Source organism: Epinephelus moara, chromosome 16, assembly GCF_006386435.1.
Source record: "Epinephelus moara isolate mb chromosome 16, YSFRI_EMoa_1.0, whole genome shotgun sequence".
In the NCBI taxonomy this organism is placed as follows: domain Eukaryota; kingdom Metazoa; phylum Chordata; class Actinopteri; order Perciformes; family Serranidae; genus Epinephelus; species Epinephelus moara.
The window spans coordinates 25,418,990-25,435,671 of NC_065521.1; the positions used below are offsets into that span (position 1 = coordinate 25,418,990).

A 16,682-nucleotide genomic window follows, 5' to 3' on the forward strand; every position below is an offset into this window, starting at 1 on the left:
TGAAGTGAATGCAGGGGAATCTTTTCATGTGCTCTTAAGTTAGAAGATGGGAGTGTGTTTCTACAAGGTGCCCAGTAGGGGGCATTTGTACTTGTTGCATAAGGCTGATGTTGGTTCAGGCACTTGTCAGTGCTGCTTCAAAGCACTGCAAACATGAACATTTTTGTTTTATTATACTTTCATTGATATTTTTTCTGCAATAACAGCAACACAAATGTTTGGAATATAAAACATTTCACAGATGAACACCCCGGCATTATTACAACACACAGAATGGCCAAATGCTTATTAGTGACTGAGGATCTTATTTCTCTTCAGCCCTGACGTTCACCTACAGTATCACTTTCTCGATATGGAATGAAACCTTTGAATAAGTGAACACCGAAATTGGCCCAGGAGACATACAGAGCCCTGAATGTTAACAGAAATATGGAAAAAATGTTCCTCCCCTGCCTTGAGGAGGGGGGAGCAGGGGATGTGAGGTGAGGCGTGCATTAACACCCATTCATCTCTCCCCTTTTATCTCTCTCCCCTCGTTCTCTCCATCTCCCACACGAGACACACTAAAAGATGATTCATCCGCACACGTATGCTTGTGCAGACGTGGAAAAAGAGAGAGACCTGAACTGCCACAGTGATAGAGGATAAATAAAATCCATACATGTACATTCACACGGGACTGGATTTAAAGGCTTGTCTACAAGATAAGCACGCCAGTAGATGGATGTGTGTGTTTTTGTCTGAGCCAAGCCGGCCAAAAAGGGAGACTGTATCGTCGTTCCACTCTGTGTAGGAGACAGTCACATTTAGAAGGCGTGTTCAGAGTGGAATTTCGAGTATGATTTATGAATGTAAATCAGCTTGTGTAGATGCATTTTCTAATGCTTATTTGTAGAGACATTGTTGGAATACAGATATTGGAAACATAACACACCCTGCTGGATTAGACTCATTCATAATGTACAGTATCAATGCACACACACTTGATCTGCAGAGGGAACAGGAGAATATGCAGAATTCATATGACATAAGCATGCATACTAATAGCTACAGCGAGTCTCAGTTCAGCAGATATGCAGTTGCTTATTCGCAGTGTTCCCTAACCCCCCACTGACATTAGCCTCTCCTCACCCCATCAGCCAGCTGAAATCCTGCCAAAATATGCTCACTTAGATTTTCCTTCCCCCTTCTCCCTCGCTTTTTCTCCCTTAGTTCCTTTCTCTTTTTCTTCCTCCCGTCATCTCTCAGCTGAGCGCCAATTAAGGCAAACTGGCATTCTGGACAAGCCGGTGTGAGGGGGAGGCTTTTGGTTTTTGGCTGAGGTCCCATCATGGAGCAGAAGTCACAGAGTAACTGTCCTATTCTCTCCTGTGCTGCTGGTCTGCAGAAGGCTACACCACACTGCTGGCATACACCAGGGAGACAGACAGGTGGGTTGCTCTGTCTGTGTGTATGTGTGTGTATATGTGTGTGCACTCTACCATAAGTACCACTCAGTACCTCCCACTGTTATACCTCGCTATGCAGTGCAGCTCCCAGGCAGCAGGAGCTCTGCACTACACAGAAGGGAGGTACACCACCCGAGGAGACTTGTTTCTCAAAACATCACATACCACCCATAATGACGAGCACACACACCCAGACACACTTTGTACACTCACACAAACACATTCTCCTTACCCATCCAGCTCCTCTTTTTCCAAAGAAAAAAAAAACAAAAAACGGTGATAGTATTTAAACTGGAGCTTGTCGGAGCTTTCCTCCTCTACCTGACCCACAGCCTCCCTCTTTTTATCTCCCTGGGACTGGTCTGTGAACCTTGCTCCAGAAGCAGCACTGCTAGCGTTGAGACTTTTGGGATTGCTGCTGACTGTGTTCAAGGCTTAAGCCTGAGCTAAAACGCCACCCAAAGGAGAAAATGTTAATTAAGCAAAAGCAAACCCAGGGACCACACATGGAGAGACATGCTGCTTTATCTTTGATTAATAATTACTGAGACCAGAGGTTCTGCCGTCAAGGGAAAGAGATTTTCTGTCGGAAAAAGAGATTTACAGATAGTGTTTCTGCTACATTGAATTACAGTCTGAATCATGCTGCAAACCCTTACATATACACTGATAAAATTGCATATCAGTATTCCTGATTTCTGTTGGGAGTGTACATGGCACATTTGGGAGCACATTAATGTGTGTGGATACTTGTGTGCACACATGTGTGTCTGTAAGACTGTGTTTATGTGCCTCCATCTGCTTCCTTCCTTCCAGGTCAGTCTGTGGTCTGAATGCCAGCTGTGCTGCGGAGCAGTGACCTGTGAGGTGTCCTGCCTGACCTACACCTTCCAGCAAGTCCAGCCTGACCCACTTTGCTGAAACACAACATGAACTCCTACAATTTAACACTACAAAAATACACACATTCAACTCTTTTTTTTTCAGCCTATGCACTGTAAAAGGGCATGGTTCACGTATTTCAGGGGTTTTGGCACTCGCACAGTCATATCAGGACAGGCCACATGAGGTTTTGCCTGTGATAGACCTGTCATCCTCACTTCTTTAAAGCAGCAATAATGGATATTTTTATAACACCAATGTATCAAATGTGAAAGGGGGTCACTCACAGTGATGAACCTACGGAGAATTATCACCCGAATCTGCAGCTCCCCTCAGCTTATAGCGAGTTTCAGGTCATTGCTCATCTATCTGGCTTGCAACTCAAGTGTTTTGGTTCACTCTTGTCTTTTAGACACAGCAAGCAGCTATTTTAAATCAAATAAAGCTCTAAAAACCTTCTGTACATCTGGTCAGCACCAAACGACAGACAGACGCAGTTAGAGAATAGCTGGTGAACATGGAGCAGCATTTAGCAGCTAAAGACACAGAAACTTTCCTCAGGAGTTGAAAGAAACCAAAAGCTGAGCTAAAACTTAAATTCTGCAGTTGGCCACAAGCATCATTCCAAATGAATGATAATGTTGCTCAGTAACTGCTGGATATGTAGATAAGCAGTTTGCAAACAAGTCCTCCGTATAAACTTGCAAGGTAAAGATATGTGTCTGGTGTGTCAGTGTTGGGTTCACAGCTTATTTCCCCTGCTGAGGGGCCAAAATGTCAGTTATTGCTGGCTCAACAGCGAGCTTAGGAACTTGAACAACACTGCCAATTGAAGGCAAATTGAATCCATGTGGTAGGAAGTGCACATATACTTGTGGTTAATTACCATTATTTCACAATGAGCTCTGATCTATAGGTCAAAGGTGCTGATAACTGAATCAGGACTTTAGTTTGTGGACTGTTTACAACATCTGGGGTGCATTGCAAAACAGACATGGAAAACTAGACCATCTTGACAACACACAGGAACACAGGCAGTGCTTGGAAGAGGATTTCAATTAGAAATGACAGCTGTATAACAACACAATGTCCAATAATTTACAAGTCTTCATACACATAGGATAGATCTGCTATGAAAGCAGGTAGTGCTACATTCATTTTTCAGATTCAGAATGTATGAAATCATCTGACACTGTGAATCTATTTGGCATTACAACAGAAGGCTCATTAGATATAATAATCATGTAAATAAACCCACGTTATTACACCGTCCACCTTTGTGAGGTAATTCTGTCTAATTTCTGGCCCTTGCAACACAAAATGTTGCAGCTTCAGGTTGATCTCTGCCCATTTAAGGTCACACACACACAGTTCAGTCTCAGGGTCCTCTGGGATCAGCACTCCTCCTTGGATGGCACACTCTTCCAGCCTCTCGTAAACCCAATATGGACAAGAGCATAAATTTTCACATAGTTTACCTCGCATCTACTCATGAATACGGTGAATGATGTCATTAAATTTGCACCCCAGTGAGGTGTTGAGTGATGGGCCTTCGAAACTTAACTGTTCTCATAGGTATTGCTTTTCATCAGGAGATGGTAGAAGAGGCTGATTACTTTTTAGAGACTTTAAGAGACTCTAAATTCTTGTTTTGATCTCTAGTATTTCAAATACATTCAGCAATTCAGGATGTTATTTATATAACTGTGTGTTTAATACTGTAAAAAACACCACTCTTGTACTGACTATGAACAATGTGTCGTACAGAGCGTATTATGCAAGTGTTCCTCATATTATGTTCCCATAAATGTGCATCATCATTTCTGTATGTCTAACAGAATATTATGTTTCCTATAAATAACAATTCATTGGCATAACTTTCTCGCCACTAATAACTCTGTCTGTACACATGAGCAGTGTGTGCATGCAGTTATGGGTCAGATACATCACTGTTATTTTTACTGGTTCAGTGCAGTTTCCTGTTGATGTGGCTTCATGCATTTTACCTTTAAAAAGACAACATCGTAAAAAACTACAGAGTGTTTGGACACACATGACCATCCATCACATATCTGTGTTACGAAACAGGCACTGTAGACACATATTGTCTGGGGAGAGTGAGAGTATATGGCTGCTGGGAGTCTGAGAAGCCGAGAGACAGAGAGAAAAAAAGAAAATGAGATTTGAGAGAAATATGACCAGCAGCTCTGTATACTTGGAGGGGAGGCCAGGTTTAAAATACCACTGCTGAAGATATTGCTTTGAGGAAAAATAAAAGGAGATACATGGGGATTGAAGAACAAAAGGGAGACGGGAGGGGAAAAACAAAGACAACATGATCAGAGGAGAAAAGATAGCCAAACTGTAGTAAGATTCACTACCAAGAGGGGGGAGGAAGAATACGCTGGAATTGACAAATGGGGAAAAAAGGATCTGAATTTGTGGAGGTTGGCACTGTCCTGTGCTTCCTGGGAAGCCACTAGCAGGCATGTTGTGTCTAATATATAACAGATGGCCCTTATGGCCCCATGAACCACGACTTTAAAGAAAGCAGGGGCCTCTCCTCTTTTCCCATCTCTTCCACTAACACAGCAAGGGATGGAAACAACACTTTGACCTCTGCCAGTCAAACCATAGCTAAATGGAGTCACATGCCTCACATGTTTCACATGTTTGAAGATTGACTTTAACAACTATTATATTAATTATATCAATAATAACAATAAAAAATCTGCTTTATGGCAAGTGTATTACAGCCAAAAAGATAATGTAGACCAGAGCTATTCATTTGGGCCAGATTTTAAAACCAGGAAATGTAGACGGGCCAGATATTTTCAGCAACCTATTCAAAACCTCTCTTCTTTTTTAGCTTTTGGTTATGACACATTTTAAACACATGCAAACGAATGTAGTAAAAAAAGCAACTCTATCATTTCTCTTTTGAAATAAACAGGTGACAGTCACTCATCTGACCCAGATACATCACAAAGCGCAGAAACAGACACAGTGCAGCTCTGTGCCATTAAAGCACAGAACCATAACAAGCGGCAAATATATACAAGAGAAAGTGTTTGGAAAAAGATGTTTTGAAATGCGTCACATGAGAAAACACTGATTTGTAAAAAAAATATCAATGACGGTGACGCTACACTGATCCTGCCTGACCCATACAGCACATGTGTAACTCAACAGAGATGAGAGGCGGGATGGCTCACTCGTTAGCTACTTTCAGACACTATATGTAGATCACATATTTTGTCATACTGGTATATCAGACTTATGTATGCTGGGCTCCTCAGAGGTTGCCTCTGGACCAGATGTAGCCCACTGGCCACTAATTAAATAGGCCCGATTTAGACTGTATAATACTGCCCACATCATTAACCTTCTGATGTTTTGGGGTTGGGTTTAAGGTTGCCAGACCTGTTAATAAGTGCGTAAACATTATGAATGTGAATAGTGTATTGGGTAAATAAAACTATTGTGGAAAAAAAATGAATTTTTGTCATAAGGTGTTGTAAAAATTCAAGGTTTTGTGAGGACTACGTTTTATGTCTTCTGCTTTGTGATCTCTGTGCTACAGGTTGATGATACAGGTAAAATGATATTGAAATAAGTATCAAAGATTCATATTGATACATTATGGTGTTAACTAAAAATGCTCGCATTGAATTCCATATGAAAAAGCCATTAAGCTCAAGGCCGTGTATGCATCCTTTTTTAAAGATCATGAGTTAATTATTTTGTTTTTGAGATAATAAAGCTTGTTACCTTGTGATAACAGGTTAATTTATGTCGATTTGAGAAAACAAAAAGGCCAATTCCTTGAGAAAAGGGGATAATTTATCACGAGAAATGGCTTGTTCTCTTGAGATCACGGCATAATTATGGAGAACTCGATAATAAGTTCATTTGATCACACCTGATTTCAGCCTGTACAAGGATTTAGTTGAATGTTGTCTCCAACAGAAAGTCACAATGAAATTTCTGCCTTGATCGAAGTACAGTCTGATGTGTTGATCAATAACGGGTACTCATGGGTACTCCTTGATCTGAGATTTCATCTAAAATCTGTTGCTATTGTTCCATGCCATGCCATCAATGCATGCCATCAATGCATGCTCGCACTCCGTACTTATCGGACTCCGACGTTATCTCAAAATAACAAAGCTTATTTTCTTGAGATAACTAAATTGTTAACTTGTGATCTCATGATAAAGGCATGTAAAAAAATATATATATATATGGCAAGCAGGGACAATCTCCGCTACCATAGAAAAAGTAATTTAAAAAACTACTATTTTCAATAATTCCTAAAATTAAATCTGTTTATTTAGTAAATAAAACCATGACCCATGATTTAACATTACAGGAATTTTGTCATGGTTCTATATGAAGAGTTGATGAATGAAAACACATCTTGTTCAGCCCTATTCTATGCTACGACCATGTCTGTGTCTTGTTGTGGTTCAGATATTTTTCCACCTTGTGTTTCATTGATTTTCCATCCAATTTCCCATCCGGAGGAAATTGGGCTATGAAAAAACAATCGAGCAAAGGAGCATGTCTGGGCCTGGAATAAACAATCTCCCTTCAGGTCATCATCCTTCCACATGGCCCTGAATAATGCATTTCTTTACTTTTTTCTTGATTTTCTGAGCACCGAGCTGTGCACTAAAATAATATTTGGCAGCATTAACCTCAACAGCACACCCCATCCGAGTATGACCATTACAGATAAGCATCGCTGACAGCTTCCTTTGGCCTCACTCACACCCCTTCTGTACGCCATGTACTCTTCTGCACAACAGTTCGTGGTCCAGCCACATGGTACTTGCCACCAAACCCCCCCCCCCCCCCCCATATATACACACACACTCCCTCTAACCCAAACCCAGATCCAGCTACAAAGATCCTTTTGTTCCATTCCACTCAAGGAAAATGGCAAAGCACGCAACCCTTTCACAGCGAAATCAGAATAAGTGCAACCAACAGTGTTGGGGCAGAAGGGGAAGGGAGTTCAGCTGAACATGTTTTCTTGCCCCATCTGGAAAGTGTTGCATGTGTATACACACAAGAGCTCTTTCTCTCTCGAACGTACTTATATATGGTACATTACAGCGAAGCAATTTACTGCTATCAGTGCTAATAGAGGATACAGAGGGTGGAGTTTAATAAGAGAAAACTACCAACACTCAGGTGACTCCAATCTGATACTTTCCCTGAAGTTATTACTGCCTAATGACCACCATCAGATATGGCAGATGGGCCTGTTTTTATCCTGAATTCACATATGGCTAACATGCAAGAGCAGACTGAGCTGAAACTGAAGGCCTGGGCGATAGCTCACGTGGCATGTACACATTTATAGATCCAAGATTGTATGAATCAAGAAATCATTACTGCATATTTATCGAACCAGACTGCAGCAAGGCAAGTGATTGAGTGGCTGAGCAGGCTGTTTAAGACGTCACCACGCAGAAATCTGAGACCTTTCACACAAAGAATCAAAGCTGAGTCTGGAAGTTTGTGTTTCGGTGGGTCTCTAAGCTCTGACTGGTTTGGTGAGGGACAATGTTTGGACTAGCATTGTGGGTATGTGGTCACAAAGTGGTTCAGTGCAGCCCTTTCAGGTCTTACCTGTTCTTTCTCTCCGCTCTGGGATTTCTGTCGTAGTGGCCTGCTGCTCCCAGTCCAGCCCCTCCGGCTCCCACTGGCCCTGCACAGGCCCCTTTTCCTCCTCGCTTGATGGGAGGTCCGCCTCACCCCCTTCTGAGAGCTGCACACAGAGATGCCTTTGTCAGCGGCGGAGTCCTGCTCTCAAGGAGGAAGTGATGGTAAGATTGTACAGAGTGCTTATGGTCACATAACCACAAAACATTATACCAGTGGCTGTGTTTTTCCACTATTCCCTGCATCTTTTTCATCCTTTTCTCCATTACGCACCGAGCAAGAATGCAATAGAAATCGTTGAGGTCCAACTTTTTGCCACAGAGCTTGGATAAGAACTGCCTCTCAGACAGCACTTTCAATCTATTTAAAACCCAGCAGCACCAGAGGTTAACAGAGGCAGTTATCAGTCCTCTGCAGGGATGGAGGAAGATTCTAATCACTGTTATGTTTTTTACCTCTCTCTGCCAGGGAGGAAATGATTTATCAAAATAAACATTTTTCAAAGAGAAAGCAGAGTTTCAAAGAGAAAACAATTTGGATCTTTTGGTACACCTCTGACCTCTGTGTGTTTGAATCTACCCTGTAGTTGTTGTGTCCAACCTTTAACTCTGCAGTTCAGTCAAGTTCATCGAATCCAATTTGTGTAGGAAATTACGTCAGACTCCATATTGGTTTTGTAGATCTGCATTTGAAGAGCATAATAGTAGTAATTATGTTTATATTAAAGAATGAAAATGAATGTGGCTGCCTTGGTTTCCTCCAACCCACAATAAAACGCATTACTTCAGGAAAGCAGATTGCCTCTAATGCAGACATTTTCTGTTTTAATGGCAGATCAAGGAAAGAAAGAAAGTAAATGAATTTGCTGGATTGCAGTGGAGCGTTAGACCTGCATGGGTTTGTTTATGGTCAGAAGGTTTAATCACCACCACTCTGCTTCCTGTTCCTCTGAAACATCCAAGATTCCTCCCAAGCACTGAACAGAGACTAGCAATTCTTCCATTTCTCTCTCTCCCGTCTCTCCTCTTGTCCGGCTTTACCATTTTAGGTTGACCAAGTTATAGAGATGCCACAAATAAACTTGGAATGTAACGGTATGGGCCAAACACAAGCTGAGCCTCATGCTCCGCAAGCCCTTAAAAATACCTCCATATGTACCTCCTTTTTGAATTTGTGGCATTATGCTTTTTATACAAACAGCCAGTTACAATACAAAAACAGATCTGCAACTCACCCACTGTTGATTGGGCATGGCCACGGAAGTAAGCACGTCAGCCATGGCTCCCAACATCTGGTCAGTGCGTCCCTGATTCTTCTGTAGAGCCTTCATTCTTTCCAAGTGGCAAACAAACACGCTCCTTAAATTACTTTCCCCTGCTGTTGTGACTCTCTCTTTCTCTTTGGGTCCCTTTTCTCTCTTGTCCCCCTGTTTTCTGCTCCTTCAGCTCTTGTCTCGCGGCGCACTGTGCCACAGTTTGGAGCCGAGCCACCGCAGCCCTCCTTGCGCTAGCCTGACACACAGGAAACCTCATGCATATGAATAATTGATCCTGGAAGAGGGGGGCATGTTTCTGTCTGGACAGGAGCCTAAGAGCTCGTCCCTCCTTGTCCCTCTCTCACCTCCCTTTATTCAGACACAGGTGAGCTAGATGGAGGTGTCTCTAATTCTTGATTAGTCCAGTGAATATATCCACCTTGTGCTCTCAATATAACCTTCCCCTGGAAACTCAGAAGATTTTCTTGGGCCTTCTTGAGCAGAGTCAGCCGTCCTCTTCTTCTGTCATCCCTCTAAATGAGGAGTCCAGACAGTGTGGAAGTATTTCTCTGTGAGACTGGTCTTCTCCTGTCTTGTCTGAACGCTGAAACGGTGAGCCGTGACTTCAAGAGCTGAGCACATCACCCTCCCTTGAATCCCTCTTTCTTGTTCTTCATTGGCTATAGAGGATCACCACCCCCCTTTCCAAAATCTCTCCTCCTTCCATCTTTCCTTTTCTTCCTTTATTTCCTCCTCCTTGTCTTCATTACCTGGATTTATTCCCAATCTGACATTCTCAATCTTTCCTATATCTCTGTCTTTTGGTGTTTCTTTGAACTATCCTGGCACCCTACGCTCTCTCCTCATCTTTGCCCAAGTCTCAGGCAGTGACACATGGATTGTGTGAACTCTTGAGCAGCGGGGCAGCCCCAAATAAGGTATGAATACACAGCCCATGAAGCGCAACTATTTAAGAGACTGTCACCGATTGCACTCACGCACATCTTACACAGCTTTTTTAACTTGTGAGGTACTGATTAGTCAAACCAGTAGTGTCTGTTTGTGGCACCTTGAAAGATTATTTGCCAAAGAAGAAGTGTAAAGGCTTCCAACATTGTTTACTGATAGACTGATCCCGCAGGCCATGAGCAAAAGCCTGTATAATGGAAACACACACACACCCTCCATTATTAAACTCCATTCATGTTTTACAGCCAAAGTCAACATTTGGGCAACAAGACTGCTGGATCATCTGTTATTGAGAATTCATCTGTAGTAATATTAACAGATTACTTTATTGTTAATGATCATGCTATCCTACTTTCAATTTCTATGACCATTAAAATTATCTAAAAGTTTCACTGCAGCATTTAATAGTGTTCCTCCAAGAGAAACTCGTAAATCACACTTCCTTCACTAATAGTTTCACATTTTGACTTATTTTATCACTTGGCACAGTAATTGTGTGAATAAATTCACAAATATGAGACCAATGGGAATATGTAACTTCACAATTTATGTTACTGATATACATGGTATGTATTATTAATATCGACAATTCAGTAGCAAAAAGGAGACAAAGAAGAGGTGAACAGGACGAAAGCTGCAGTTGAATAAACCTTTTTGCTTAGAGAGGTTCCTCACTGAGTAAAATGACCCGATGGCAGCCATGATAAGAGCTGATCAAATTCTTTAAATGCTTAAGAAACTTGCTTCAATGCCTCCTTTCTTTTCTCTTTTAGCATAAGGTTCACTGGACCATCTTTTATGCAATTCTTGCAGCAGCAACAGTGACCCACGTCAATAACATCTGCCATTGCATAATTACATAGCCCAGTGTAAGTGCAGTTGGCTTCTTTTAACTTTTTTTCCTTATAAGTTCTCCACATCTTTCCTCCACCTCAGGACATTTTCCATCAAGGGTAATGAAAATGATTAGGAAAATACATGGGACGTACTGTTTTGACTAGCCTATCTGACTGCAAACTAAAACGCCCAAACACACAAAACTGACATCAAAGGACTAGTGGCGACAAAGGCTGACTGTTGTGTTGCTTTACGTTGCCTGTGTCTGAACCCACCGCAGAGTTTACAGCCAATGGCCAACTATCATCTATGCTCTGCGCCTGCGTGAGAGGAATTAACTCTCCATACCAACAGGCAGGGGTAAACTGTATTGGTCATTCAAAAAGGGAAACCAGAAGACGGATTCGAGATGCCAGATAGCCAGTTAGCACATTAACAACACAACCAATGTTAATAGAATAAATTATATTTACTGTGCGCCAGTGAACGATAACACAAGCAGTTATGAACCGTTTGTTTAAGAGCTCAATAGCTAAAAATATAGTCTTGCCTAATATAGCAAGTTTGTTTCAACTTTAGTGGTTTGTTTACTTTCCTCACTTCCATCTCTCTTCTCGTGCACTGAGCAGAATTGCTAATCAGAGTGATTTCATTCACCAATAGATTCAACATGCTGAATTTGCCAAAAGGATAGACTGGTGCCATCATGCCGTCGAGTTGCTGTGTCGGGGCCCAAACAATCTACAGCCACGCTAAGGCAGGGTTGGTGTTAGGATTAATGGTGCTTTGAGCTAAACGCTAACATGCTGTCTTTAAAGTGATATGTTAGTATATGTCACCTCAAAGCAAGAGGGTTCCTGGTTCGAACCCAGGAGGGAGCCCATTTGTGCGGAGTTTGCATGTTCTCCACGTGTCAGCGTGGGTTTTCTCTGGGTACTCCGGCTTCCTCCCACAGTCCAAAGACATGCAGGTTAGCTGGGATAAGCTCCAGCCCATGATGACATGATGTTGACATTAGGTAAAAGGTCAAGGGATAACCAAAGACATTAAAATTCATCCTTCCCCAATATTTCATTCAAAACCACAAATGTCAACTTTGAGGTGGTGGGATTTATCCTCTATGCTTGAACTACATTTCATACCAATCCATCCAGTGGTTGTTGAGATATTTCAGTACTAAAGGTATCTTCTATCTCCCCAGAAAAACAGCAGTTAGTCATGTTCCTTACAGCTCATCTTTTTGAAGTCTCTTTTACTCACACTGTGAGTTATGATGACTTATGGCTGCGATTATACTAGAATTCCTCAAGATTTAAGTATAATTCATGAAAGCTGTAAGGTTGTAATTTTTGATAAAAATTAAAAGTTTGCACAGACACTGACCATAAATGCCTCTTGTCAAGGGATTTATGGTCAGTTTAAAGCCTGGAGAAACCTACAAAGCCTTATTAAACAGGTGTGTTTGCAGCAAATCAGCACACCCTCAGAAAGTATTTGTCTTTTAATAACAGGGAAACTATTATCCATGCTTCGCCTATAAATTCTATAAATCCTTGTACAACCGTCTGGGGCAGCCGACTATTTCCAGATTGCAGACGGTCCAAAATGTTGCTGTTTATGGACAACCTATGTTGCGGAGTTTTTAACTTCCACTGAGCCCAAGTGCAGCCTGAGATCCTCATGCTGTCCTGTTTTGGTCATACACAGTCTAGGCTAAGGGTGAGTGAACTTCCACCATGAGAGTCTCTACAAAATCTGAAAACCTGCCCAGCAAAAAGGTTTCCCTGTCTGTGTCTTCATTTATTTCTTGATATCATTAGTTATGTCTTTTTCTTCATTTTATTATGTTATTTCCCATTATTTATCAGTCACATTTCCGAGGGTATACTGCCAAAAATAAATTAAAAGATGTGAAAGGTGAAAGCTAGCCCACAAGTCACGTAAAACGTCTCTCCCTAATACCTTGGCTGAAAAGCATCTACACACTTCCCTTCACTGCATATACCCAGTTCCTCTGAGCTGTCAGTCAAACAGACATGTCCAGCACACAGAGAAGAAATAACCTCCCCCAGGGAGAGGAGGAGTCATCAGTTTTCAATTAACACACCTGAAGCAATTAGAAAACAACACACCTGTTACGTATGATCTTCTTTCATTCCTTCATTTCATCTTTTAAACTGGCAAAACATCAAGAGAGACACAACAAAACACTACAATCTAAGGGAAAACAAACACATCTAAGGACATGAGACACAGCAAAATGACCTGAGAAAAACAGGGTGCAAAGCTGTTGTAAATAACATAATGATCCATTGTCAACAAAGGAGGCTGCTACAGAACATCAGAGGGCTTCAGTAATGGAGCAGGTTGTTAAGAGTCCAAAATATGAATCCAGAAAAAAAAAAAATTTTTTGGTACTGCTTAATTCTCATCTTTGTTTCTTGCTGATGTCTCCACTACTGTCTTGTTGTTTGTTCTTGCAATTTTGCCAAAAAACATATTGTCTTAAGAGCATTTTTACAAGTAAATCACATCTCAAACCCAGATGACAATTTTTTGTCACCTTTTAATGGGAAATATGATGGTATATGTTTATAATTTTGTGGTATTTAAAATTAAAGATGAAATATGGATTTGAAAACTCTGCCAAAGGGAATACTTCTTTCTATTTTTGTCCTGTTGCAGCCTCCTTTGTTGACAGCGGATAATTACGTTATTTATGACAGTTTTGCATCCCATGTTTTTTCAGGTCATTCTGCTGTGTCTCATGTCCTTAATGTTTGTATTTGTTTTTCCTTATTTAATCTTTAATTTTAAACACAAAGCCACAAACATGTGCCTTCTTATTTAGATTATAAGATAAGTTTTTATTTCCATGTGCTCTCAGTGTAATGTGTATATTGGCCAAACGTCAAGAAGCCTTTAACAACAACACAGTGGAGACAGCAGCAGATACAAACTGACAATTATCCAGTGACATGTCACTTTAATGAATGTTCTCTTTGTGTTTCTGCCTGATGGGTTTGAAGTATTTAAAATTAAAGATGAAATATGTATTCAAAAGAAGATTCTGCCAAAGGGAACATTTCTGGATTCATATTTTGGACTCTTAACAACCTGCTCCATTACTGAAGCCCTCTGATGTTCTGTTATGTTATTTATGGCAGTTTTGCACCCTGTGTTTTTGTTTATTTGTTTGTCTTAGACTTTTCATCATATTGATGTATTGTTGTGTTGAGTTTGTTGGGTATTTTTGTTGAACATTAATAAATAGGGCTGCACAAATAATGGAAATATTATCAACATCGCAATACAGCCAAGTGCAACTCTCAAATTGCAGGAGTTGCAATTTTTCCACTAAGGTAAAATGTGTCACAACATATTAGTATTAATCAAGTGTTTTGTTTTTTTTACAGAGATGCACCACCAGCCTACAAATCAAACTCCAGACATAAGGGATCATGCTTGTTTGGTACAAACTCCAGCAAAAATTTCATTGTTGTCACTTTATTTATTTATTTTTCAGTGAAAATTAAATGCAAAAATTACCATTACCTCTAAAATAGCAACGCATCGCAATTGCAACATCTGTCAAAATAATCACAACTTTTTTTGCATGTCCCGCAGCCCTTTAAAGAAAGATACTCATAAAGTTTGACATCATTTAAAACAGGTGTGTGGCTTCAGTGCTTCAGGTGTGTTAATTGTAAATTATCTCCTCTTTCTTGGAGGTTATTTCTTCTGTGTGTGTTTGGCATGTCTCTGTTTGACTGAAAGCTCAGAGGAACTGGGCGTATGCAGGGAGGGAAGGGTGAAGAGTGTGAAGATGCTTTTCATCCTAACTATTAGGGAGAAATGTCTTTACATGACAAGTGGGCTGCCTTTCATCTTTATCAGGGCTGAGTACAATTAGTCACCAACAGCAGTGAAGTCCTCAGAGAAATTACTGGCAGAGGTGAAGACGTGAGAGCATGAGGAAACACAAAGCTTTGAGTTGGAAGACGCAACGATTGCTCTCAGCAACCACTTTGTGGTCATACAAAGTTTCCACATCACTCACACCGGCCATTAGTACAAGGTCAAGATTGTGTGTGGACATATCAGAATCACTTTCTCTAGACCAGGACGGCTACAAGTGAAGCCCACAGGCCAGTTGTGCACAGTTCAAATGAGGACAGGGACTTTTGTTGCATCCCTCTACTTTCACTATGTAATAAAAAGCCCATTAAAATAATATTGTACTGCATTGCTTTGCTCTGAATATTTCATGTGAATACATCTACAAGAACATTTTTAAAAAACCTCAATTCGAGTAGGATTTGTATTTCTTTGTTGAGCTGTGAAAATAATTATTTTCAGTAATTGCTGATTATGCCTTATCATCTTGCAGTATCAGTCCGCTCCATTTAGTGTCTGCATGACCTACATTCTTCATCATTGTGAAAAAAAAAAACAATATGAATTTTATGTAAATGCACTTACTACAAAGCACAAAGAGTGAAAAAATATATTGAGTGAGCTGTGGTGCGCATTTTCATACTTCATGGTTGACCTAACCTGACCCTAACCCAGCCTACAGTCGCCGACTCATTTGTTACTTGTACCTTATTCATCCACCCTTAAGTCTGAAAGCACAAACACCACAAACTTTAACTTCCCATTGCAATCATTTCTGCCAAATCCCCCAGAATCTCCTCCTTGCCTTACACGAACAAGTTGAGCTTTGTTTCCTCCCTGCTTCCTTTCATTCACCTGATCCCTGCAGGCTTTTAGACGCTTTAAAACAAGTAGTGCAGGGGGTTTCTGTCTTTTAACCACATAGCTGGAAATAATGTAGCAGATGCTCATAGAATCTGAGCAAAGTGCTGGTAAGACCGCTCCTGGAGAGACTGCCAACAGTCTAATATTAGCTGAGCACATGGCTGTCTATCAGTCACTAAGCTGGCTAAACTTAGTTCGTTGCTTCCCAAGCCTCTTTCCCAGTTCTTTTGCTCTACCACTGACCTCTGCTGGGTACTCGAGTGTCTGGGGAGAGGTTGGGCTGCCTTTTCCACTGATGAGTGAATGACTCTGTGAGGAATTTGCAGAATAGGAGGGAAATAACTCTGACCGTAAAAGGAAAGTGTGAGTACTATCAGGAGGTGGGAATCAGAACAAAATGTTCTTTAACTCGTACATCCGATTAAGAATCATCTGTAAAAACCTGCTGGATTTTCCTCTAAGACAAACACAAACTGCTGCTGCTGCTGAAGTGAGCTGTGCTGCCCTCGTCTGGCAAAGCTGTTAGCTCATTCTTGAATATCTAACAGGATTAAGGAAAACACACTCACCACTACCCCACCCTTTTGTGCCAAACAGACTTCCCTTTCCTCTACATGTCTTCCTATCAACTTCATTTCTGTTTTGGCCTTTCACAAACTATAAATCTTCCCCCCTAAGCATACCCTTTCTTCCTCTTCCTGTGTTTCATATCAGTACGGAGTCAAGACCCCCCCACCTCAAGCTCTTGTGTCTAAACATAGTACCTTTGGAGTAATTAATCAGGTTAGTGTGATGCTACAGGTCTGATCTGGTGGTTTACAGCTGAAGAGGCAACCCCTGATGAAAAACTGGCTCGG

The 16,682-nt window shown here is 41.1% G+C and overlaps 1 protein-coding gene across 4 annotated transcripts in view; it reads right to left on the minus strand.

The window, feature by feature from the left end:
* Window positions 1-9,990, minus strand: part of arhgef25a (Rho guanine nucleotide exchange factor (GEF) 25a) — a 54,090-nt gene extending 44,100 nt beyond the window's left edge. For 2 of the 4 annotated variants that reach the window (XM_050065554.1, XM_050065552.1), the window contains exons 1-2: window positions 9,238-9,990; window positions 7,971-8,109 (exon numbers count right to left, since the gene is read on the minus strand). In XM_050065554.1, coding sequence (XP_049921511.1) covers window positions 7,971-8,109; window positions 9,238-9,333 — 235 coding nt within the window. In that variant the 5' untranslated portion in view covers window positions 9,334-9,990. The remainder of the gene's footprint in view (window positions 1-7,970; window positions 8,110-9,237) is intronic. The other 2 variants (XM_050065550.1, XM_050065549.1) reach the window with 2 other exon arrangements.
* Window positions 9,991-16,682: the final 6,692 nt, after the last annotated feature.